Source organism: Sycon ciliatum, chromosome 6, assembly GCF_964019385.1.
Source record: "Sycon ciliatum chromosome 6, ocSycCili1.1, whole genome shotgun sequence".
In the NCBI taxonomy this organism is placed as follows: domain Eukaryota; kingdom Metazoa; phylum Porifera; class Calcarea; order Leucosolenida; family Sycettidae; genus Sycon; species Sycon ciliatum.
In genome coordinates, this window is record NC_088648.1 from 35,877,849 (window position 1) to 35,903,282 (window position 25,434).

The following is a 25,434-nucleotide window of genomic DNA, read 5'->3' on the forward strand; positions in this document are numbered from 1 at the left end:
CGAGGTGTCCATGCATATTAGAGATCAACATGGAAAAGAGAAAACATTACTTCTTCTATTCATCACTTGATTTCTTTTGTACTTCAGTAAAAATATTATTTCATTGCCAAATTAGTTTGAGATACCTTTGAAACTTATCATGTTCAACTCACAGTCTTCGTAATCATCATACTCTTCCAACCGATGTCACCCTCACCCTGCGAATAATCAGCTCATCTCTCCCGTATCTCCACTTCTCCTTCCATCATGACCGAACATCAATTATACATCAATTTCGAGCAATATCGATAGCCTGCAGTCATATCATGACTGCTAGAATCCAGAGGTCATGACTTCGTAACATGCGTAATGTACAAATGTAATGCACATGTACATGTACACGGAGTTTTGCGGACTACCCGCCACTATCTCGCCCGCCCCGGGATACCTGATGAAGGCTGATTCACTCGCATGTTCTGCTACATGTACTGTGTCAGTGTGAGAAAAAAACTTTGAAGAAGACGAGGTCGAGCATACAATGCTGTATTGCCATGATTTCTACCCTGCTTTTCATTGAAAACACTATCCGCATGACCTCCGAACCCTTTACAATGCAGACCACCAGCACTGATCAGGTGCATTGTACACAATTGTACACCCTACATACTAGAACTGTGGTATGATCGTGTAGTTATGCTCCTACCTCCGACAGGATGCCAAATTATGCTCCAAATTTTCAACCACCAAATTATGCCAATAATTATGCCGGCATAATCCGCCGGTGCCTACCTCTAAGGAGGGTGATTAAACGTTTGGTCTATTTCGACATGGGTTTGGACAACCCGTGCCTTCCCCCAGACTGTAACAAAGTTCCGGAAGAATTCAGAAGTCTGCTGGAACTGGTGGCCTAGTGTCTATCAAAGGATTAGATTGCGGATGATGTCACAGTGCATGGCTATGGTCACATGTTGTATCGGAAGCATGTATTTCCTGACTGTTTCAGTTTTTAGCTCGCTTTTCCACGTAATGTGAAGAGAAAATACACTTTTGTACACGCAATGCCCTATCAATTCTTTCTCTCTATATTAATTCCCAATGCTCTCTATCTTCAGTAAAAGAAAAAGTCATGGTTCACATGAGACTCGTTGTAGTGTAAGCGTAGCCTGATTCAGTGTCCGGTACAGCCGCCAACAGCGAATAGAAAATAGCAGGAGCCACAAAGAAAACTGTACAGCATAGGGTAATAATACTGCATAGTTTACTAGCACCCTTATCATCGTCAACCGCGTTGCTGATAAAAATAGTAATCATAATACGGGAAAGATGAAGAAAAAACGGCATTATGCAGCTGTGTAAACAGTAGTCTATGCACAGTGCACTGAGAACGCAAGAACAGAGTATAAGTAGGAGAAAAGGAGGCACAACCTAGAACGAAACAAGTGTGAACGCTAAGATCAAAAAGCGCTACTCAGAGCTTTATTGACCGTGCATGACCGTGTTAGCATTAGCCCTTGGCGGATGATTCCTGCAGAAACATTGGCAGAATTAAGTATTGAATGAGACTAATCACTATTATTATTATTATTAATTCAACATCTCCTGGCTCGTCAGAAGACTGCCAATATATATGAGAAGTCGGGTGGTAGCCAACCACGGCGAACTGAATAATAAGGAGAGAAACAAAGAGAGTACTGCAAGGGGAGGCATGACGAAAATGGTGAGATTGTTTAGGACGAAGAAGCTGAAGCTTGAACTCCTTAATGTCTGTGCATGCTTTAAGGCTAGTTGGCAGGGAAGACCAGAGAGTGTACGCAGAGAAGATAGGAGATTTCAGAAACAGGGAGATATTGGCACGGGGTAATGAGAAGGAATGACGTGTTGATCTGGTGGACACAAACCAGTTATACTTAGCAAAGTGTTTTGGAGCCAGGTCTAATAAGATCATGTGTACAAGGATGCAAAGATGTTGCTGGTGTCGCTCTAAGAGGGGAGATACTGAAGCTAAACTGTAGAGACGTTGGGAGGAGAATGTTTGATTTTTGCGAAACAGGATTTTTAGAAGCAGACGCTGGAGTATTTCCAGAGTTTGAACAAGGGCCTGAGACAGACCGCACCACGCTGTGTCACAGTAATCAAATATAGGTAGAATATACGACGTAAAGAACAATTTTCGGCAATGGTCGTTTAAATGGTGGCAGTGAGGTTGCAACATGCCAAGGGAGGAGCTAGCCCGCTTGCATACTGACTGGACCTGTGGGGACCAGGACATATGGCTGTCGAATATAACACCAAGGTGTTTGTGTTCATGAACAATTTTAACGTTAGCATTGGCTCCTGGAAAGTGCAACGGCTGAGTAGGCGGCGATGGGCTGATGAACATTGCTTCGGTCTTCGCGATGTTGGGCCTCAGCTTCCAAGCTTCCATCCATGTAACGAGGTTGGACGACGAGCTGTCAGAGCACAACAGTGCAGTGTCATCAGCAAAAAGGCTGACGTCTGGAACTAGAGAGGGCAGATCGTTCACATAAGTTAGGAAAAGGAGTGGACCCAGTATGGACCCCTGTGGAACACCAGACACTACAGGTAAAGGATCGGACAAGGAAGCAGAGACACGGACAGTTTGATGACGGGACGACAAATATGACGACAGCCACTGCAGAGCTGTACCACGTACTAGAAAAATGTACTCAAGCTTTGCAAGTAGGCCTCGATGCCAGACTGTATCAAACGCTTTTGACAGATCAAAAAAGACAAGACCTACATGCTTCTTCAGGTTACGATGTCCGTAAATATCCTGGATTAAGCGTGTCAATTGCAAAGTAGTTGAGTCGCCACGACAGAAGCCGGATTGTGCAGAGGAGAGGGCAGGGGTGACATGGTGGTAGAGAGATTTATAGAAGATGCGTTCACAGACCTTGGATATAGTTGGTAGGAGGGAGATGGGCCTGTAATTAACAGCTTGGGAGCGTTGTCCTTTCTTAAAGATCGGGACAACAATAGCAGATTTCCACGCAGATGGGAAGACTCCTGCACGATATGACAAGTTGAAGAGCAAGCACAGGGGGTACGTCAATGAAGGCACCAGCAGTTTAAGGACTTCATTTGGAATACCGTCTTTTCCAGGAGACTTGCAGCTCTTAAGACGTTTCAGTTGTTTGCGGACCACACCAGTTGTTGTAAAGACCTCCAGAGGTGGAGCGCGCAGCTCTGGAGCTGGGTGCAGGGGTGGGATAACCCAGTTCGGATCGTCAGGAAGGCCGGGAGAGACAAACTGTTTGTTCAAAGTGTCCGCAATGGACTTTGCCTCAGACTGACGGTTGCCATCAGGATCAATCAAGCACTGGATTGGGGCGCGAGAGACACTGGGACGCTGGGTGCGAATGAACTGATGGAGAGAAGGACGATTGGGTGATGAGATTGTTGCAGAGAGGGAGCTGATGTAAGAGCGGTAGGTTTTACGGGATAGGTATTTGACAAAGTTGCGTTGAACTCTGTAGGCCTCCATATTGACAGGTGTTGGAAATTTTCGGCTGACACTGAAGAGGTCTCGTTTACGTTTCACCGCAGATACGAGGACAGTCGACACCCAGGGTGGATTGGATGTCACAGACGATGTGCGTGTGTTTGACCGACAAGAATGGGTGGAAAAATCAGCGAGGTGGTGCTGGAAGGTTTGTTCCAGGACGATTGAAAATCGATCGACTGCGTCGTCAACAGTTGGGGAATTGCCTGGGCGTAGAAATGACCAGTCACAATGAGAGAGATCGGAATTAAGAGAGTCCCAGCAGTGAAAGGGGACATGACGATAGCGGTAAGGGAAAATTTTGCGTGGTGCTTGCTGCAGATGTTGGCCAGGCGATGGTGAGAGCTCGAACCGACATGACACGGTCAGATGATCCGAGGATCCAAGAGCGCAAGTCGTTTTAATATCCGTTGCAAGCTGGGGGTTGTTGACGAAGAGAAGGTCTAAGCACGACTGGGTCCCTGCAGGTGTTGTGTGCGTTGGGGTATTCACAAGCTGCTCTAGTCCGAAGCAGGTGAGGTGGCGGTAGAGCGTAGCTCCCGCGGGGGACGTTGAGTCAGTTGGGCACCAGTGCTGGTGCTTACAGTTGAAGTCTCCAGTCAGTATGACGTGGTACGAGGACATGGGGATAGTGACCAGGGCATCGGTGAGCATGTTACAGAAGTGATTTATCTCTGTGCTTTTGGCAGAGGGTGGGCGATAGGCACTACAGACAATAATAGGCTTTGGGGAGCCGGAACAAGGTTTAAGCTCCACCCACACTGTTTCACAGGTAGGGCGACTGAGGTCGTTGGGAAGTTGGATACAACTGAAACGATGATCACGAACGAGAATAGCGACTCCACCATATCCCCTGGAGGCGGTACCAGACTTGTTTTCGTTAGGAGGTCGATCACGCCGAAAGGTGGAAATGCCTAGAAGTGACATAATCTACCTAACCGAATGCCAAACTACGAGTCTGTGACACACAACAGGAAACGATTACAACCCACCCTTGGCGATCGCCAGGGGGCATGGCAGGGCGATGAGACGCTGAACGCGCTCCTCTTAATAATTATTAGAACGAGGTCTGTCTCGTTGTCCAGGAAACGACCAATCAGCGACATTCCCGCCAAGGGCCTTATCAGAGTTTAAAGCCCGCTAATAATAATGCATGTAACCTCGTTCTAAAATAGTTAGTGCATGGCAGGGAGGGTCTTATGGCTTGTTTGTGCCCTTCAGGTTAGCCTCGGGCCTACGGCCCTCAGGCTAACCTGTCGGGCACTAACAAGCCATAAGGCCCTCCCTGCCATGCACTAACCTATAATTATGGCAGAAATTGGTACAGTTACTGGTATGTTTCATGCATGTTTGGGTATTTGGTTAAGGAAATGGAGCAGAGGCTGCAGAATTAAAGAAGTGCCTGCCATATTGTTTGAAAATTGCCAACTTCACTGCTGTTCAAGCAAAATTGCCAACTTCACAGCTGTTCAAGCAAAATTGCCAACTTCACAGCTGTTCAAGCAGAATCTGCCAATTTTCGATTATTATCTGCTAAGGGCTAATGTGCACAGATTAGCGTGTTTGTACAAAGCAAACAAAACCATGGTAATGAAATCATCGCATGTGATTCCATGGCAACTCCTGGCATGAAAAGGGATGAGAGTTGAACGACTCTTGCTAAGGAGTATTGAGCCCGCTCTGTCAGCGGAAATTATGTCACTCAGTCAACCATCATTCTGAGTGCCGCTCATGAAAAACTATTATTATTAAAAATAATCTATAGAAAGGAAAAGGACATTATGGATACGAGTTAAGAGTAACTATCCATCACTGTAAATGGATACTAACAGTTATAATTATACAGTCAGAAAGTGCAATAACTAGGCACGAAACTGACAAGAGTACTGAGACATTCGATGTCCTGACACCTAGCTTCAACACATCTCCGTAGCGCTAACCGACAGCGTTCCAACTTGGAAGGTTCAAGGTTATGGAAAGACCAAAGAGGGGAAGGCAAGCGCAACGAAAACGAGCAAAAGATACAGTCCCAACGGAACAAAGAATGTCGATTGTTACTGGACGATGACGAGACCAGTACAATATTTGACAAAGCGGTCTAACTACAATTCGAAGCAGCAAAGCAGCACACCACCCAACTTGGGTGTGTCATAAAATTAATATCAAAGATAAGTAAAGAAAGGGGAAGCTTTGCGAAAACGAATTGTACAAGCCGAAAGCCAAACTCCTACAGTACTCCTCATGCATGACATTGTGATGGACTAGTTGACTACAAAACAAGTTGTTTCACACGCCGTACGTTTCGCCGTATGGTTCGTGATGGCTCATCAGGTGTGCAATTTGAAACTCGGATGTTGAGCCATAAATAAAATTAATGTAGAAAGGAAAAGGACTTTCTGACTGTATATAGTATCCATTTACAGAGATGGATAGTTACTCTTAACTCGTATCCATATGTTCTTTTCCTTTCTACATTTATTTATGGCTCAACATCCGAGTTTCAAAAATAATCTACGTGGAGATAACAATTTCAATATAGCTATGAATAGGATGAAGGCCGCAGGCATCACGCAACTGCGTTTCTTGTTTGACATGTATTACTGTGTATTTTATAACAAATATTATTGAAAACCCAGAATCGATTTTCTTGTTCCTATCATCAGTGGGAAAAATACGGAACTAAGGATACAACCAAAGAAACTGAAGTTAAGTACTGTAAATAGAAAGGTTTAATAATAGCAATGAAAAGTATGAATGCCGCAGACATCACCACGCAACATGACAATTTGTTCAAGGTTTGGTTTTGTGTGTTTCCAAAATCGATTTTCACGTTGCGATCATCAGTGGAAATACGCAACTAAAGAGATCAAGGGAAAAACAAAGGTTAAAAATCCAAAGAAGTGTGACACATGACGGGTAACTTGTGGTAAGTATTACAAAAAGTGAGAACTAAAATAAAGAGTAAGTGTGACAAACGGGCATGAACAGTGCATGTGTCACACTTCTTTGGATTTTTAACCTTTGTTTTTCCCTTGATCTCTTTAGTTGCGTATTTCCACTGATGATCGCAACGTGAAAATCGATTTTGGAAACACACAAAACCAAACCTTGAACAAATTGTCATGTTGCGTGGTGATGTCTGCGGCATTCATACTTTTCATTGCTATTATTAAACTTTTATCTCCACGTAGATTATTTGTAAATAGAAAGGTGTTAGAAATAACATTTTTGCGTAATCTAGTGGTTTCCTCTATTGGTTTTATTGCACTTGTATCTTGATGTTATTTCTAAAACCTTTCTATTTACAGTACTGTACTTAACTTCAGTTTCTTTGGTTGTATCCTTAGTTCCGTATTTTTCCCACTGATGATAGGAACAAGAAAATCGATTCTGGGTTTTCAATAATATTTTTGTTATAAAATACACAGTAATACATGTCAAACAAGTAACGTAGTTGCGTGATGTCTGCGGCCTTCATCCTATTGAAATTAGAGTAACTCTCCATCACTGTAACCAGATACTATATACAGTCAGAAAGTGCAACAACTAGGCACAAAACTGACAGAGTACTGAGACATTCGACGTCCTGACACCTAATGTTGTGTATCATACACTCAAAGGTTCCAAGAACTGAGACCGACCAGTATTTATTTACATGGCACGAACGATTACCGAGGATGCAAGATAGAAAAGGAGACGAAAGAAATTACATGACTGTTGAAGCAAGAGAGAAGAAGAACTGCCTAGAAACCAGGTAAGACAAACTGTCAAAAGCACTAGCGCCAAAATGAAAATAACTGTCAAAAGCACTAGCGCCAAAATGTAGCCAGAGCGATACTCGATCGCGCGCGAGTACAGTTCGTACAGTCCGAGTAGCCAAATTAGTACCTCCCGACGTCACTAAAACTAAACACAAAAAATACGCTGTGCGTGCACTCAAGAAATTCAAACTACGAGTGTGAAGCGAAATAAAGGAACGTATTAAACTACGTCGTCAAACAGTGCAGCAGAGCAGTCTACTGACTAATCCAGCATGGATGTTACGACATCTGGGCACTTATCTAACACAACGATCAAGGATACTGCACAGCAAGTTATGTAGACACAGGTAAGACAGGTCAAATACAAATCAATAAATTCAAAGCTCCAGAAAGAATTCAAACAAATCAAGCATAGCATAGCCTAGCATAGAAGCACCTAGCCAGGGAATCAAGTAGGAGTTACAGTCATGACGAGATCTGACACACATTCACTGAAGACCTTTCCCACGACAACGCCATTCACAACACCTAGCTTCAACACTTTCCTTTTCCTTTCTACATTTATTATTGGCTCAACATCCGAGTTTATATTGAAATTATTATTATTATTATTATTATTGCAATTTCAAATTTGGACTTCACGGAGAATTTTCAAAGTGTTAGGAAATTCGAGGCCACATGCCACGTAATGCTCTTTTCTCTCCGAAACTCAACATTTGCAAGCCAGATATGAAAGAAAGAAAAATCATCAGTCACACCACCGGGACTCGACCAGGGACCTTGCTATTCGCGAGCAATGCTCTAACCAACTGAGCTACAGTATGACTCTTATCCACAGTGATGGTAAATCTATCCTTCTTCGATCAATCAATATCTGGCTTGCATCACACTGGCAACTCACACCAATCAAGAGGGCCCTCGGCCATTCGCTTGATATCATGGGGAGCGCATCAAATCATGTCTACTGCGAGCAAATACAAATTGCAATTTCAAATTTGGACTTCACGGAGAATTTTCAAAGTGTTAGGAAATTCGAGGCCACATGCCACGTAATGCTCTTTTCTCTCCGAAACTCAACATTTGCAAGCCAGACATGAAAGAAAGAAAAAATCATCAGTCACACCACCGGGACTCGACCAGGGACCTTGCTATTCGCGAGCAATGCTCTAACCAACTGAGCTAAAGTATGACTCTTATCCACAGTGATGGTAAATCTATCCTTCTTCGATCAATCAATATCTGGCTTGCATCATACTGGCAACTCACACCAATCAAGAGGGCCCTCGGCCATTCGCTTGATATCATGGGGAGCGCATCAAACTATGTCCACTGCGAGCAAATACAAATTGCAATTTCAAATTTGGACTTCACAGTGTGAGTTGCCAGTATGATGCAAGCCAGATATTGATTGATCGAAGAAGGATAGATTTACCATCACTGTGGATAAGAGTCATACTGTAGCTCGGTTGGTTAGAGCATTGCTCGCGAATAGCAAGGTCCCTGGTCGAGTCCCGGTGGTGTGACTGATGATTTTTTCTTTCTTTCATATCTGGCTTGCAAGTGTTGAGTTTCGGAGAGAAAAGAGCATTGCGTGGCATTTGGCCTAACATTATTATTATTATTATTATTATTATTATTATTATTATTGACTGGTTTGAGGGAAAGAGACAAACGGGAAAAGTCTGAAGAAAAATTGACTGTCACCACCAGGACTCGAACCAGGGACCCTCGCTTGTAGCCAGCGATGCTCTAACCACTGAGCTATGGTGTAGTCGTCATCCCAGCAGAGGCCGTTCAACATTTTCTTCAGACTTCGTAACTCACACTTCCTGTGAATCCACACAGGCGGGTGGGACGCAGCCCTCACTGTAACCCACACACTTCACGTACAAACTAGCACGCGGGGAGCCCCAAGTCATAAAATATTGACTGGTTTGAGGGAAAGAGACAAACGGGAAAAGTCTGAAGAAAAAATTGACTGTCACCACCAGGACTCGAACCAGGGACCCTCGCTTGTAGCCAGCGATGCTCTAACCACTGAGCTATGGTGTAGTCGTCATCCCAGCAGAGGCCGTTCAACATTTTCTTCAGACTTCGTAACTCACACTTCCTGTGAATCCACACAGGCGGGTGGGACGCAGCCCTCACTGTAACCCACACACTTCACGTACAAACTAGCACGCGGGGAGCCCCAAGTCATAAAATATTGACTGGTTTGAGGGAAAGAGACAAACGGGAAAAGTCTGAAGAAAAAATTGACTGTCACCACCAGGACTCGAACCAGGGACCCTCGCTTGTAGCCAGCGATGCTCTAACCACTGAGCTATGGTGTAGTCGTCATCCCAGCAGAGGCCGTTCAACATTTTCTTCAGACTTCGTAACTCACACTTCCTGTGAATCCACACAGGCGGGTGGGACGCAGCCCTCACTGTAACCCACACACTTCACGTACAAACTAGCACGCGGGGAGCCCCAAGTCATAAAATATTGACTGGTTTGAGGGAAAGAGACAAACGGGAAAAGTCTGAAGAAAAAATTGACTGTCACCACCAGGACTCGAACCAGGGACCCTCGCTTGTAGCCAGCGATGCTCTAACCACTGAGCTATGGTGTAGTCGTCATCCCAGCAGAGGCCGTTCAACATTTTCTTCAGACTTCGTAACTCACACTTCCTGTGAATCCACACAGGCGGGTGGGACGCAGCCCTCACTGTAACCCACACACTTCACGTACAAACTAGCACGCGGGGAGCCCCAAGTCATAAAATATTGACTGGTTTGAGGGAAAGAGACAAACGGGAAAAGTCTGAAGAAAAAATTGACTGTCACCACCAGGACTCGAACCAGGGACCCTCGCTTGTAGCCAGCGATGCTCTAACCACTGAGCTATGGTGTAGTCGTCATCCCAGCAGAGGCCGTTCAACATTTTCTTCAGACTTCGTAACTCACACTTCCTGTGAATCCACACAGGCGGGTGGGACGCAGCCCTCACTGTAACCCACACACTTCACGTACAAACTAGCACGCGGGGAGCCCCAAGTCATAAAATATTGACTGGTTTGAGGGAAAGAGACAAACGGGAAAAGTCTGAAGAAAAAATTGACTGTCACCACCAGGACTCGAACCAGGGACCCTCGCTTGTAGCCAGCGATGCTCTAACCACTGAGCTATGGTGTAGTCGTCATCCCAGCAGAGGCCGTTCAACATTTTCTTCAGACTTCGTAACTCACACTTCCTGTGAATCCACACAGGCGGGTGGGACGCAGCCCTCACTGTAACCCACACACTTCACGTACAAACTAGCACGCGGGGAGCCCCAAGTCATAAAATATTGACTGGTTTGAGGGAAAGAGACAAACGGGAAAAGTCTGAAGAAAAAATTGACTGTCACCACCAGGACTCGAACCAGGGACCCTCGCTTGTAGCCAGCGATGCTCTAACCACTGAGCTATGGTGTAGTCGTCATCCCAGCAGAGGCCGTTCAACATTTTCTTCAGACTTCGTAACTCACACTTCCTGTGAATCCACACAGGCGGGTGGGACGCAGCCCTCACTGTAACCCACACACTTCACGTACAAACTAGCACGCGGGGAGCCCCAAGTCATAAAATATTGACTGGTTTGAGGGAAAGAGACAAACGGGAAAAGTCTGAAGAAAAAATTGACTGTCACCACCAGGACTCGAACCAGGGACCCTCGCTTGTAGCCAGCGATGCTCTAACCACTGAGCTATGGTGTAGTCGTCATCCCAGCAGAGGCCGTTCAACATTTTCTTCAGACTTCGTAACTCACACTTCCTGTGAATCCACACAGGCGGGTGGGACGCAGCCCTCACTGTAACCCACACACTTCACGTACAAACTAGCACGCGGGGAGCCCCAAGTCATAAAATATTGACTGGTTTGAGGGAAAGAGACAAACGGGAAAAGTCTGAAGAAAAAATTGACTGTCACCACCAGGACTCGAACCAGGGACCCTCGCTTGTAGCCAGCGATGCTCTAACCACTGAGCTATGGTGTAGTCGTCATCCCAGCAGAGGCCGTTCAACATTTTCTTCAGACTTCGTAACTCACACTTCCTGTGAATCCACACAGGCGGGTGGGACGCAGCCCTCACTGTAACCCACACACTTCACGTACAAACTAGCACGCGGGGAGCCCCAAGTCATAAAATATTGACTGGTTTGAGGGAAAGAGACAAACGGGAAAAGTCTGAAGAAAAAATTGACTGTCACCACCAGGACTCGAACCAGGGACCCTCGCTTGTAGCCAGCGATGCTCTAACCACTGAGCTATTATTATTATTATTATTATTATTATTATTATCCTTGTTCGCGTTGACATCACCAAGCAAGCTTGGCTAGCCTTCGCATAAGCCAAAATTAATGAACAAAAGAAATTAGGAACGAGCAAATCACACATGCAATTAGTAAAGAGTCAAGCTACATTAAGATTCGCTGTTTCTGTTCTTTCCCTTTTTCACCTAAATCTCAGGACGCCGTTCTTACCACTGGAACAAGCATGCTCAAGGTGGAAACTGCTCCATATTGCTTCATAAGTGTGCAAAGTGAGTTTCGAAATGATAGATGCTGTAATTGTGTTGATGCTTCTGGTAGAAGCCGAACTTATGTATACAATAAATGAGGAGGCCGAGGGTTTATGACCAATAAACACTATTATAAAAACCGAGGTCCCCCGAGCTTTTTATAATTAGTTTTTATTGGTCATAAACCCTCGGCCTCCTCATTTATTGTATTTTAGAACTCCTACTCAATCTCCAACAACAAAATTAGTGGACAACTGTTATTTGTGTTGCTATGACAACTCGTGTGCTGGACGAGTATTTGTTGTCATTGGTTCAATTTCCTTTACTCTTCATAGGCTATCAGATCATTTTCCTTATTCGATCTATTTATAACCAGTATCTACACACACACAACAGAGTTTCACGCATCGGAGCGATCATCAGACAGCAGCTTTCATTCGCTCCGATGCGTGAAACTTTAAGTAGTTACAGCTAACACAGCCTTTCGCCTCTGTTGTGTGTGTAACCAGTATCTATAATGAGAGTGTGGTCTGTCTCCATGGTTACCGGTGTTCATTTCATAACTATAGCCACTTCTCCTTGTTAGACCTTATCTGGAAAGCCCATCCTTGCATATTCAAACAGCAGCCAAGGGAGCTAGCTCTCTTGGTTATGCAGACTGGGTCCGATCTTAGAAAGCTGTTTTTATGAACTGTCTTTATGAACTGTTTTTATGAACTGTTTTTATTGGATAGGATATGATTATGTTGAATAAAGGAGGTTTGTGTCAATGGGAGATTGACTTGGAGTTTTTACGAGTTGATTCTAACCTGCCATAAATTCGTGTTCTTAGCCGTATCCATAGAAATACCCAAATCGATCAGGGCTCCGGTCTGGAAATCCAAACACTTGTGCTTACCGAATACTCGAATCATACTACACTGTACTATTGGTGGATACGCACAAGTGCCCGTAGCATCATGTGCTATGACATGGTCAGTTACAGCCGCCAAGCAGTTACAGCCGCCAAGCAGTATAAAATGAGAACCGTGACAATTTACCTGCTGGTACTTGGAAGATCAGGTATGATGTTCTTTCGTAAATTCCTGTCTCCACCCTGTGGTGTGGTTTGTGCTGCTGTTGTTTAGAATGACTTTCGTAAGAGACTACTTTTGTAAGCGACTGTCGTAAGCATCTAATCTTTACTTTGGCTCAGTGTGTATTGAGCAGTGTCTTGTTTTGCCTATCAGCGTTTCAACGTGTTTTGAACACGAACGCTTACACACTCACACAGACTCGCGTAAAGTTCTACCATGGCGGTTAACAGTGTCTCTGTTATTGTCAATGTACCTCAGGCAGTTCGTAGCGTTTCTGGGAAAGCCACCTACACGATGCGATCCTGTCTAGATCAAGGTGCTTTCGCTAATGTTATCATGGCAATCAGGGACAGCGATCAGTTTCAGGTCGCTGTGAAAATCTCGAAATGTCCCGAAAAGAGGAGAAGTAGAGAGTTGAAAGTCTTGGAGAAGATTCGAGATAGTGGCAGTAGCTGTCACGTGACACGCCTGCTGGATTCAGTAACGTGCGTTGGTCATCAGGGGCCGCTTCCGTATGGGATTGTATTAGAGAAAGGAGATACCAATATGCATGACTGGTGGTATAGCCACAAGAATAGAGCTGATCTACCGCCGTTAGTTATCCCTGAGATCGGGCGGCAAGTGTATGCTGCACTAGAGTTTATACATGGCATCATGCTTGTTCACTGTGACCTGAACATGCAAAACATTCTACTTTTCCGTGCCGAAGGTATCATCAAGCTGTGCGACTTCGGTGCATCCAACTTCAACAGCAGCCCACGCACGGACACGTATCGCCTTAATGATCTTCGCCAAACAGCCTGCAAGATTGTCGGCTATATGTGGACCGGTAGAGATCTGGCTAGTCGACCTGATGAGGCTGTGAATAATTTCATTGAAAACGCTACTGATAAGAACGTTCTTCGCGAGGCAATAACTTACGTCATGCCGCAGTTAAGCAAAGGCGAGAAAAGAGTATCGAACAGATTTCTTGCAGATCGTCACTGGTGGCGGAATGAAATTGAAACCAGGCCAGACCTAAGGAAAATGATTCATCGTTTGGTCTACTTCGACATGGGTTTTGGAAACCCGAGCATTCCCCAAGCCTGTAGCAAAGTTCCTGAAGAATTCAGACATCTGCTGGAACTGGGCTACCTGCTTGGCCAGTACAGGGAACTTTCCGCGAAGAATATCCACCGCCGATTCGAAGATTTCCTGCCCAATCCAGCTAGGCAAGCTGTCAAAGCGTATCTATCAACGCAATAGATACCTCTCTGATTGCTCATGACGTCATTGTACAGGAGTATGATTATAGCAATGTTGTACGAGTGTTGTATCCAGACCATGTATTTCCTGAGACTGTTTTAGTTTGCACAAGTAGCTGCATTCTCGCTTGTCCAAGTAATGTGAAGAGAAAATAAATTTTATATAAATACGCAATGCTCTATTTTAAAATGTTTCTGTCTATTTTAATTCGCAATGCTCTGCATCAGAGTTGGATGGAGACTTTGGAGAGTCATAGATTTAGATCAAAAGAGAGGACCAATGGTTTACAAGGTATCCGTTTTGGTCAAACACTACCAATTATAAGCATGATAGACTGGGACAGAGAACGTGCAACAATTGGCACCATACTGAAAGATGTGATACTGACATTCAACGACCTCGACCTGATACTTATCTACAAACAGTGTACATCACATCTTGGAATGCGCGAACCGACAGCCTTCCAGCTTGGAAGGTTCTACTAAGTTAGAACCTAACGTAAGAAAGCGAAGGGTGAGCGCACCCAAGCAGCAAATAGGCTAAACAGCACAGCAAACTAAGAATGTTAGCTGTGGCAAGATGACAAAACAAGACAAGACGTGATGATAACATGATTACGTGATGACAAAATGTGATGTAGCAAAGCATCAGGTCGCTGAATGTCAGTATCACATCCGTCAGTAGTGTGTTGAATGTCAGTATCACATGATCCGTCATGACGTCAGTAGTGTACAAATTGCTGCACGTTCTGACGCACCAGTAAGTACCATGTGTTATAAATTAGTGCTAGTATGGGAGTGGGACACAAAACGGATAACTTGTGAACCTATGATCCTCTACATTTTGTAATCTTGATGCTCACAAGAGAGAGGGGAGAGTCCGAGCTTCACGTTGTTACGATCATCAGGCAACTGAAGTACATTTGTAGTAGCAACTGAAGGCTCCAAAACAGGCAGCCTTAGGGTGCAAGGTGAGAAATACCGAGGGGAATCCCCCCCCCCCGTAGCGTATGAGTCTCGTGCAGGCTGAGGTATATTATGGCACCGCAGGCCGCGCACCTGAGGGCCTTTCTGTAAGCCTTACTCGATCGGATAGAGCGAAACTGAGCACGCTGGGATGCGAGCAGTTTTTAAAGGGGAAGTATACCCTAAAATCAAATTTTCACCAGTTGTAGTCTTCGGGGTGCTGAGTCCAATGGTCTTGGTCCGAGGAAGCTGCGACGCTCCCTTCCTACTTGAATCCCAATCGAACTCGCGCACTTCCACCGAAACTGGGTGACTGCGCCCTACTAGATGGGGATTTGTATGCAAAATGTCACTAAAAGCGCCATTTCGTTCTTATAAAAGCACGGATGACCGCGATTGGCCCATATGTTGTAGTCTTTTGGACGCTGAGTCGACTGGTTTTGGTCCGAAAAGGCTGCGATGCAGCGTTCCTCCTTTATTCCCAATCGAACATGGTTGAAGAAGCGGTCACGTGGTCCTGGTTGCCCAAATCACCTGGTCACCGCGCCAGCAGGCGACAACTTTCACACCAAGGTTCAACTCGAGTGACAGGACTGCACCCAAAAAAGGTCAAACAGGCTAGTAAGTTGTACCCTGCAGGCACGGTGACCAGGTGACTGGTGTACGCAGGAGCACGTGACCGCTTCTTCAACCATGTTCGATTGGGAATAAAGGAGGAACGCTGCATCGCAGCCTTTTCGGACCAAAACCAGTCGACTCAGCGTCCAAAAGACTACAACATATGGGCCAATCGCGGTCATCCGTGCTTTTATAAGAACGAAATGGCGCTTTTAGTGACATTTTGCATACAAATCCCCATCTAGTAGGGCGCAGTCACCCAGTTTCGGTGGAAGTGCGCGAGTTCGATTGGGATTCAAGTAGGAAGGGAGCATCGCAGCTTCCTCGGACCAAGACCATTGGACTCAGCACCCCGAAGACTACAACTGGTGAAAATTTGATTTTAGGGTATACTTCCCCTTTAATACTCCCGGGTCCGAAATCTCACCACCAGGCCGGGCTGATCAAAACGTCTGCCGGGTCTGCAGCCTACAAACGTGGATCTGCCGACACTGTGCTGTCGACGACATGTCCGGCAAGGCACCTTGCATGAAATAAAAGCAAGGAACGTTTTTTTTTAGAAAGGAAGCTTCTTCTCCAAAATTTAAAAAAATTTGAAAATTATTCCTTCTGAAAATATCATCGCGCTCTTGACCTCGAAGCTGACTGCTGAATGCGATTAAGAAAGAAGATTCCTGAACATGCACCAGACTGATTCTGGCAAGCCGTCTGTCGTCTGGATATGCACTGTTGTTCGTCATGGTCAGCAATATTCTTCGTTCGTCTTTTCGTTTTCCTGACCACGATGACAAGCAGCTCTCATGCTCAGGTTAGTGCTACTTGTATGTCTGGGCAAACAACACATCTGAGATGCACCCACTGACGTTATCGTACTGAAGAATGCAGCAAGGGTTCCGCCTCGGATTCTCTTGATTTCGGAACAAATTTCCTTCACTTTCACCCTCTCCGTCTCTTCCCCATGCCCTCCATGCATGCACAATGGAGCTTGCATTTCAAATGTTGTTTTTATACTTTGGCAGTGCCTCTGCTACACTTTCATAGAGAGTGAGGTCCTGTAAATAGGATCCAACATTGTTGGTGGTGTGTGGGGGGGGGGGAGGTAGGTTTGCAGCCAGGATGTAGGAATGACACTTCTGCGCAGCAGGTGGCAATAGTCAGAACTGGTCACTCTACAAATCCCATACCTGCCAACCTTTGCAAACCTGAGATCGAATGACATACCTAGGCATGAAAATGTATACAAATGTAGCTCGCGGTGAGGCATGGAACTAATGCACTTTTGGGTGCCTATTAACGCCCTCGATGTCGGGACGATCCCGGCCAAATCGGGATGGTTGTCAGGTATGAAATCGCAACCGAGAAAACCATTAAATTAAAAGATAAACTCGGCTGGAACGCCGCTTTTCTGGGAATAGAAAATGTGTAATGCCACTTTCGGCTAGTCCTTTTGCAAAAGTGATTCAGTGCCTCCCCAATATATACTATATTAGGCACCTGTGACGTGTGTTTGTCTGTGTGTTACGCAGAAGCGCTGCGGAGCAGCGCTGCCCTGAGCACGCGAAGCGTGCGAACAGTGTAGCTAGCGGCCGCAGAAGCACTGAGCACGCGAAGCGTGCGAATCGTGTAGCCACCACCACGTGCTGAGCACGTGTGCTGTTCATGTACTTGCTTCACCCGCATGCCACGTTCGGCCAGGCAACGCTCTTATCACAGGCTTGCTCTGTTAAACCCAAACGTCTAGATCAACAATTCTATAGACCTTATTCGATAACATGATTTTTGGACTCGCCTCCAGGGATTTGTCGTAAGCTGGGGCACGCGTACGTGAAACAAGTGGCAAGAAAGGCCCAGTTCGTACAAGGGAGTAGTAAAATACCGGTATTTTTCTACTCCTATGTTCCCACGCCAAGTCCTCTGTGCACTGAGTGCAGGTCTCTTGCCGCTCCCTGGTTCCCGGGACCCCGATTCACGTGATTGTGACGTTTATCGAATAAGGTCTATATGCAGACATGCATAAATAAACCCTTCCACAAGGACGGCTCAAACAGGCAGCCAAGGAGTGAAAATTTCACTCCTGTGGCTAGGGGTGAAACGAAGGCCTCAATTTGCCAAATGAACTTTCTTCATCGAAACGAACGAAGGTGTCGAATGATTCTTTTACCAGTTCACAGTTCCTGTTCACACGCACTCCCGGGGGGGGGGGGGGGGGGGGGGGGGGCTACTATGCACTTGTAGTGACACTTACCGTAAGCCAAGTTGCACCTATGGAAGCCAAGTGGAACACGCCTAGTTGACTGTACAGACTACAGTACAGTATACATGCACATGTATACAGTGAAGATCAGTGCGTGCATGCCTGCCATAATCGTATGTTGACCTTCGTTCGAATTGAAAAGAGAGGGTCGTTTCGAAAAGAAAAAATGCTCTATGGAAGTATGATGCTGCTGACAATTCAAGACTCACTGAAGTCGCCTTTCTGGAATGGATCATGCGCTCTAGGTTCATCCAATTGGATATGGACTCAAATCATTGTTACACCATTCTTGTTTGGTTAGTTATTCTACATCCCATAGCATGTACAATCCACCTTGTGAATAATGTACCTCGGGTTTACAAAACAACTCACAAATAACGACACAATCTTCAGATCTAGTGACCATTTGATTGCATACTTCCAATCTCACGAGTAACAACAATACACCAATAACGACACTTTTCTCATTCACAATCGAGGGTCAATATTCCCCAGGTTGACTGCAATTGCCAATCAAACAGGAGGGGCGAAAGTCGACCACGGCTGAAAAGGCGTAAAGAAAATGTATGTTATGAGCTACATGGCAGAAGGAGGAAGTAGGTTTTCTAAAGCAAGAAACAGATGTGAATGAAGCACCAGGTCTGTCCATGCAGTGGATAGAATTATTGTATTGAAAGACAGGCTCTTTACGTCAGCTTGCTACTATTATACCTACATTTGCTTTCTGCCTTTTTCATGCAGGATTCTGAAAGCTGGAGCAGCTCTGTTTACCTTGACCACTGAACTTCCAACTAACTTCCAACCAAGTTCAAGGCAGTATTATGATGAATCAAGCACGCTTGCCATCATTTCGTCATGGCAAAGTACATCGACAATATAGATTTGGTGCTAACTATGTATGATGTAGAGTGTGCTCTATGTATCTATACTACTGATTGGCCTACATTGTACTTATGTGGGCTGAGAGTAATCGATTGTGCTGTATGGCAGTTTACTTGCATGTCATAGATGTTCACATTGCACTCAGCTACTGAATTGCGTTCTGTTGCACTGGCCTACTGCGGCCCACTGCAAATAGATTGTAGTGGCATGGGCCATGTCATAATTATAGTAGTATACTGGTACTACACCAACAGTTTCACTGGTACACTGTACTTACTGGTGGATCTACATCATGCACAGCCTTGTCACTGCTTTTCTCACTTTTTAATAATTTACTGTACTGTACACATTTAGGCACAGCTCTTCCGCAAAGAGTTACTAGTATTTTCTTCTGCATACTTACTGTATACAGTGACGTGACTGGTAACATCTATGGCTGTGAAATCACAAATTTCTGGGTTGACAGCCTCGAACCTATACGATTAATTTTGTTTCTGAGAACGTGCTATAACTATCATTCTATTAAAGTATTCTACTGTAGCTCGCAGGACATGGAGTGCAATTACGTAAAGTTTCAAACACCACTCTTCTGTGATTTGGATGTCAAATTATGAAATTCAGTGTGTGAGGTAAACCCATGCATGGCATTCACTGCTATAGTATGACTCGGGGTAAAGTGTTCCAACGCATACTCATTATAGTGAATAGGTGTGTGTCAGTTAATCGGTGCCCAACGTTGTTGCTGCTGGATAACATATTCCGAGATAACTGAAGCTACACAGCCATCTAATGTTCAAACATGCATCGAAGGGGCCGTAACGAGATCTGCAAGGCATGATTCTATACCTGTACTGTAAGACATGTATATAATTATAACGAGGAAGTAAATCTAACGCTTTAACGGATGACATTTCTTCGTTATAATAAGATACGTTGAGGCCATACTGCTTCCTATATGTTGTGTGTGGATATGCCAGAATACCTCGAGGTCGTTAAACATATCTTCTCGTTAACCTATGAATTTTGGACAATCGTTATAATAACATGTCTTACAGTATTCGATGCTCTCTAGCAGGACATTCATCTGCCTCATTTTCTCTGTGCTGCATTGATGAGCGAAACAGCATGTTGTCCTCAGATTGAGTATTGTGTGTGACAGACGTGTATGTAGTGGTAAAGCTCAAATACATGTACAACATAACAATCAATAACAATCCCCGTGTTTTACAACAGCACAAACCCAGCACCGCAATTCTTAATTTTGGGCTGTGGTGTTCTTAGTATTTCAGGCTGGATGTTCTAGGCTTCCACGCTCTTGGGTGCACGACTTTACTGTGCCGAAGAATATTTTCAGCCAATGAACCCAGTGCTTGGTGGCAGATGAGTGTCATGGAACAGCATTTTGCATGTGGCTTTCACTACATGCACATGTACAACGTTCAATTGATTCGGAAAATCAGACGAGGACTTTTGCAGTTATGAGCAAGGTCTCCACGAATGGTCATGTCACTTCACAGAATACATGAACTGATAGAGTAGACTGAGGTCCCCTCAGAGAACGCTTGGGGAAGTCGGTTTCAACTGAGGACATGTCCAAAACCATGCAAAGTACTTGAGCTGCTCATGACCCCCACAATTATCAGGCCCGCTGGAACCGGTCTGGTTGGCCACCAACAAATGTTTCCTGCTGTGGAGGGCGTGTGTACCCGCCATATCACACACAAAGTATAAAAGGCCATGAAACTACCGGACCAATCAAAAACTGCTTCCGGCGGTACTGATTATAGTACAGGTTTAAAAAGCGGCTCCATTTTTGTCATACATCAAACCAACTCCGTCATTGCTATGCTACTCAAAAAGAGTAGTGATGTTTATTTACAAATGAATCACAATGCTATCAGAGAACTTCGATATTCTCCAATTTTAGGGGCACTGCAGTACTATGCAAAAATTAATGCTGCTTGGTCATTGTTATGAAGCAGTCACCTCAGTACAGCAATTAAACAGGCTGATTATGTGAACGAGATTCACGGCAAATCTTCTTCCATCAGTGCTGTTTAGTCTTGAGTGGTCCACTGAGGCAGGAAAACAACCTGTTCGGTCCTTCCATACGAGAAACAGAAATTGAACATGTTCCAGGGTGGAGGTGGCGAGTATCGGCAATGTAATGCACCTTTAGGCCAACATTCCGACATGGATTCTCAAACACCTTCGCTCGTGAGTGTGCCTCAGAGTGGTATTCATCAACAGATGGCAATCCTGTAAAACACATGAAAAGACATAGCAGCAACACAAAGAAACCTAATGTTATAGAAACGAATTCGAAAAACAAAGTCTACTGAACCAAGGTACAACCACACTCCAGGAGGCAAGCAAAAGTGCATATAATCCGAAGGTTGCGATGCCTGTGTGTATTGTATTTATGTATTCTCCACAGGCCTTAGCCTAAATCGAGGGAGTCTCTGTCATGCCACACTGGATACAACATGCTACCAGAATCACTTCCCCCAGTATTGATGATCTTTTCTTAGGGTGTTATATAAACACACATCTGTAGCCACTTCATCTTGCTCACGAAATCATACACCACCACACAAACGGGCCCTTCGGCTATTATACTTTGGGTGGTGATGTATGATATTGATAATCTATTGATACTAGGGCTGAAACGATTATATCGGTTATCCGTCTAATTGATCATTACAAGGAAACGATTTCGCTTACGCTGTCTTTTTCGATTACGCGATTCTAAAAAAAAAGAAATGTCAGCAAGAATCAAAAGATGTCATGTACAGCACTACTAGATACTGTACTTTGTCCTTTTCCTCGTTTCTTTTCTTGTCCAAATGTTTTCCAGTAGGGGCCGTGAAAAAATATAAAAAAATAAAAAACTGACTGTCTGCACCTGCACGTGATGTGCCACTGCATTGTGTAGAGTACCCGGTTTATCTGCATGTGTGTATGTACATGTATATGTGTATATGTCAACACGGCATACTTTGTGCTGGTCCGGCGCGACAATTTCTAGGACACAGTAATTGTTAATCATAATCGATAATCGAATCGATGCAAGGGTAGGTTAACCGATAGTTGAAAAGTGTAATCGTTTCACCCCTAATTGATACCATATCCAAGTCTGACTCTCACCGTGAGATCCTGGCAACAATATTACCTGGTACATGACATATTCAGACACTGACATAAGCATCTTTTTGGAACAACACGTGTGCCTATCTGCTAGAGTAATGTGACACACATGCAGAATCAGTCATAGCTAATTTTACCCCCTCACTGTTGTATGCGCAGACTCCACTTCGCGGTGTCAAGTACTCTTCTTTCGGTGGGCTACTCCACTCAGGCGCTTGTCTTAAACGACTCACATTCATCCTACAAACCTACACGACTTGCATAGTTTTCACTGTCGGCCGAAGTGCGTGCATTGCACACATTGAGATTCACTCCCTCCGTACAGGCCAGTACAGAGCTGCCCACCAATTGAGTCTGTTTTGCGTACTCAGACTTCTGATTTTCCGTATCTTGCAGTGTGTTGCGTCCTGCCGTGTACATTGCATGCAAGTTGCACTACAAAGTTTTTGGACACGCACATGCATGTCGGTGGCTGCATTTGGTAGTGTAAAACATGTGTGACTTGCACTCACGACATTATTTTTTGTGCTACATGTACATGTTGTCGTGGTACGGCATGCACTCGCTTTGGTACAAGACTATTCATCGCTCAGCTTACACTTGCAATGCTTCTACACAGCTGATTGATCCTCTTCGATTTTCTATACCATTTGCTCAGATTCTGTAGTGCGGACAAGGAGTGATTTTCCGTGCAAATACAGAAAAATATGGGGGGCTGGTACTTGGTAGCACTGCTAGTATGGTAGTGCCAGGCTAAGCTGGCTGGAAGATCAAATACCTTTTTGGTTCTTTCAGTCATTTTCACGACCTATTTTTTCTTTATCATGATCCCCGGGGTGTGACGTTCTTACGAATGCAGAAATCAGTCTTTCTAACCGAGTCTCACGTGCACTGTGAATTTGTTCTTCTTTTATTCACACTGCCATGTATCGATTCATCGCTTCTTCCCACCCGAGATCCTGTGCAACAGTGATTTAAAGATTGGCTTTATCAAATAGCGATCAGAGAGAGAGAGAGAGGATCAGTTGTGGCTGCTGTGACAGCTGCATAGAGTGTAGATTGGTGCAAACATCATTGCCCAGCAGAACCGTATTTATAGGGACCTGCGTTTAGCATTTGGAAGCTATTTTTTAGAATTTTTACACGTCCAATAAGCCTGAAGCCAGAGAAGAACACCTAGCTTAGACTGTCCTAACGTTATCGAACGCACTGCCAAAGTAAAAACAACATTTGAAGTGCAAACTCGATTGTGTATGCATGGAGGGCATGGGGAAGATACGGAGAGGGTGAAAGTGAAGGAAATTTGTTCCGAAATCAAGAGAATCCGAGGAACCCTTGCTGCATTCTTCAGTTCGATAACGTCAGTGGGTGCATCTCAGATGTGTTGTGTGCCCAGACATACAAGTAGCACTAACCTGAGCATGAGAGCCGCTTGTCATCATCGTGGTCAGGAAAACGAAAGGACGAACGTAGAAGATTGTTGACCATGACGAACAACAGTGCATATCCAGACGACAGACGGCTTGCCAGAAACAGTCTGGTGCATCTTCAGGAATCTTCTTTCCTAATCGCATTCAGCAGTCAGCTTCGAGGTCAAGCTTTTCAGAAGGAATAATTTTCAATTTTTTTTAAATTTTGGAGAAGAAGCTTCCTTTCTAAAAAAAAGCGTTCCTTGCTTTCACTCAAGGTGCCTTGCCGGACATGTCGTCGACAGCACAGTGTCGGCAGATCCACGTTTGTAAGCTGCAGACCCGGCAGACGTTTTGATCAGCCCGGCCTGGTGGTGAGATTTCGGACCCAGGAGTACTAAAAACTGCTCGCATCCCAGGGTGATCAGTTTCGCTCTATCCGATCGAGTAAGGCTTCCAGAGAGTCGAGAGGTTCGTTGAGTGTTTTGTACGAGTCGTAGTTTTTGGAGCTCTGCGTCGTGAAGTTTTTTGTACCTCTGCGGGCGACTCTATCGCACAATGCTTTGACGGAATGGCGGACAGCATGGAGGGACCACCAGGGGGTCGTCATCTGGAAACCAAGGGCCAATGTTGCCGGTGCAACGGCAATGGCACCTGCTACAAATGCAAATGTGCTAAAGAGAATCGTAAGTGCACGAGGTGCGCGCCAGGACGGAAGTCGAACTGTAAGAACACCGTAACCGTACGAAAAGAGCCAGCCGTTAGTACCGTACCCAAGCCAGGGGCAGCTCCACCTGCACCTGAGCAACTCGGATTTGCGTCGCCCAACCGAAGATCGACAACCAACACACACACCACTCAGAGAACGCCTGTGTCCGGTGCAACCACAGCGGATGACATAGCCTCCGCCGCACTCGCCGCTGCTATGTCGAATGTTTCAAGCTCTCAACAGCTAGCATGGAACTTACTGGAATCCGCGGAGTCAAGCACCAGTTCAGAAGTGTCAACTTGCAAGCATGCTGACGATGTCAGACCTACACAGCGTGACATGACAATGAGGCCGACTACCACAGCTGAGACCCCAGAGTCACTCACGTCTGCTCTGCTTGCGGAGTGCCGACAAGAGACTGTTTCAAATTCTCAACAGCAGGCGTGGGACATATTAGACCAACAGCATGACACTGACCCACGCGAAATCCACACACATGCCCAAGCTGCAGAGTGTCGCGACCCGGGTGCTGCCCATGTGGGTAGTAGTAGTAGTAGTTCTAGTTCTAGTTTTGCGGGCGGCCGAGCGGAGCAGGCGGCTAGAACACCGGCCGGCGGCACGAGCCAGCTTCGACTCGATGCGGATGAACCAGGTACGGATTCGGCAGAAACGGGGCAAGTATTACTGGACAGTGCTAGAGCCGATCCAGAAGACTCTCTCGCGGAAGCCGCACATCTGCTTGCAGGTCTAGATAGTAGTCAAGCAACACAGATTCATGCAACCTTGCCCTTGGACGAGACCCTCCATCAAGACGCAAACAGGCAGGACAACAATACGCTGCCACAACATTCGCCTGCAGCGACTGGTGCATTCACCCTGGGAACTATGGACAGCCAAACTACGGCAGCCACCATCAATGCCGCATATGAGGAGGCAGTACATTTCAGGCCAAATACCTTCAATGTGCCACATGGATCTTCTGGAAAGGCATTTGTAGCACAACTGAGTGTCTATCTGCAGGGCTTTGGAGATTCAGGACCCTTTGAGGGTCAAGCCCTCAGAATTGCCATGGTGTTCCAGCAACTACTCCTTCAGAAAACAAGACCACCATCACAGTCACTCGCAAAGTGTCTCCAAACCCGCTTGCACCAGTGGAATAACGGCGAGATAGATCAACTACGCCATGAATGTCGCACGATCCAACAGCTTCTTCAACGTCAGTCATCCACAACTGCTCAGTCCACAGACGCACGGCACTTTGCCAACCTTGTGACGGGTGGAAAGTTAACCTCCGCCATCCACATGTTGCAGGAGGGTGGTCG

The 25,434-nt window shown here is 45.4% G+C and overlaps 1 protein-coding gene across 1 annotated transcript; it reads left to right on the forward strand.

Moving 5' to 3' along the window:
- The first annotated feature begins 13,099 nt into the window (after nucleotides 1-13,099).
- Nucleotides 13,100-14,128, forward strand: LOC135820291 (uncharacterized). Its single transcript, XM_065333609.1, has one exon. It carries the CDS (start codon nucleotides 13,100-13,102, stop codon nucleotides 14,126-14,128), a length of 1,029 nt encoding a protein of 342 aa, XP_065189681.1.
- Nucleotides 14,129-25,434: the final 11,306 nt, after the last annotated feature.

Bases quoted from the DNA above. Each gene is read 5' to 3' on its own strand.
- LOC135820291 (XM_065333609.1), top strand. From the start codon at position 13,100: ATGGCGGTTAACAGTGTCTCTGTTATTGTCAATGTACCTCAGGCAGTT.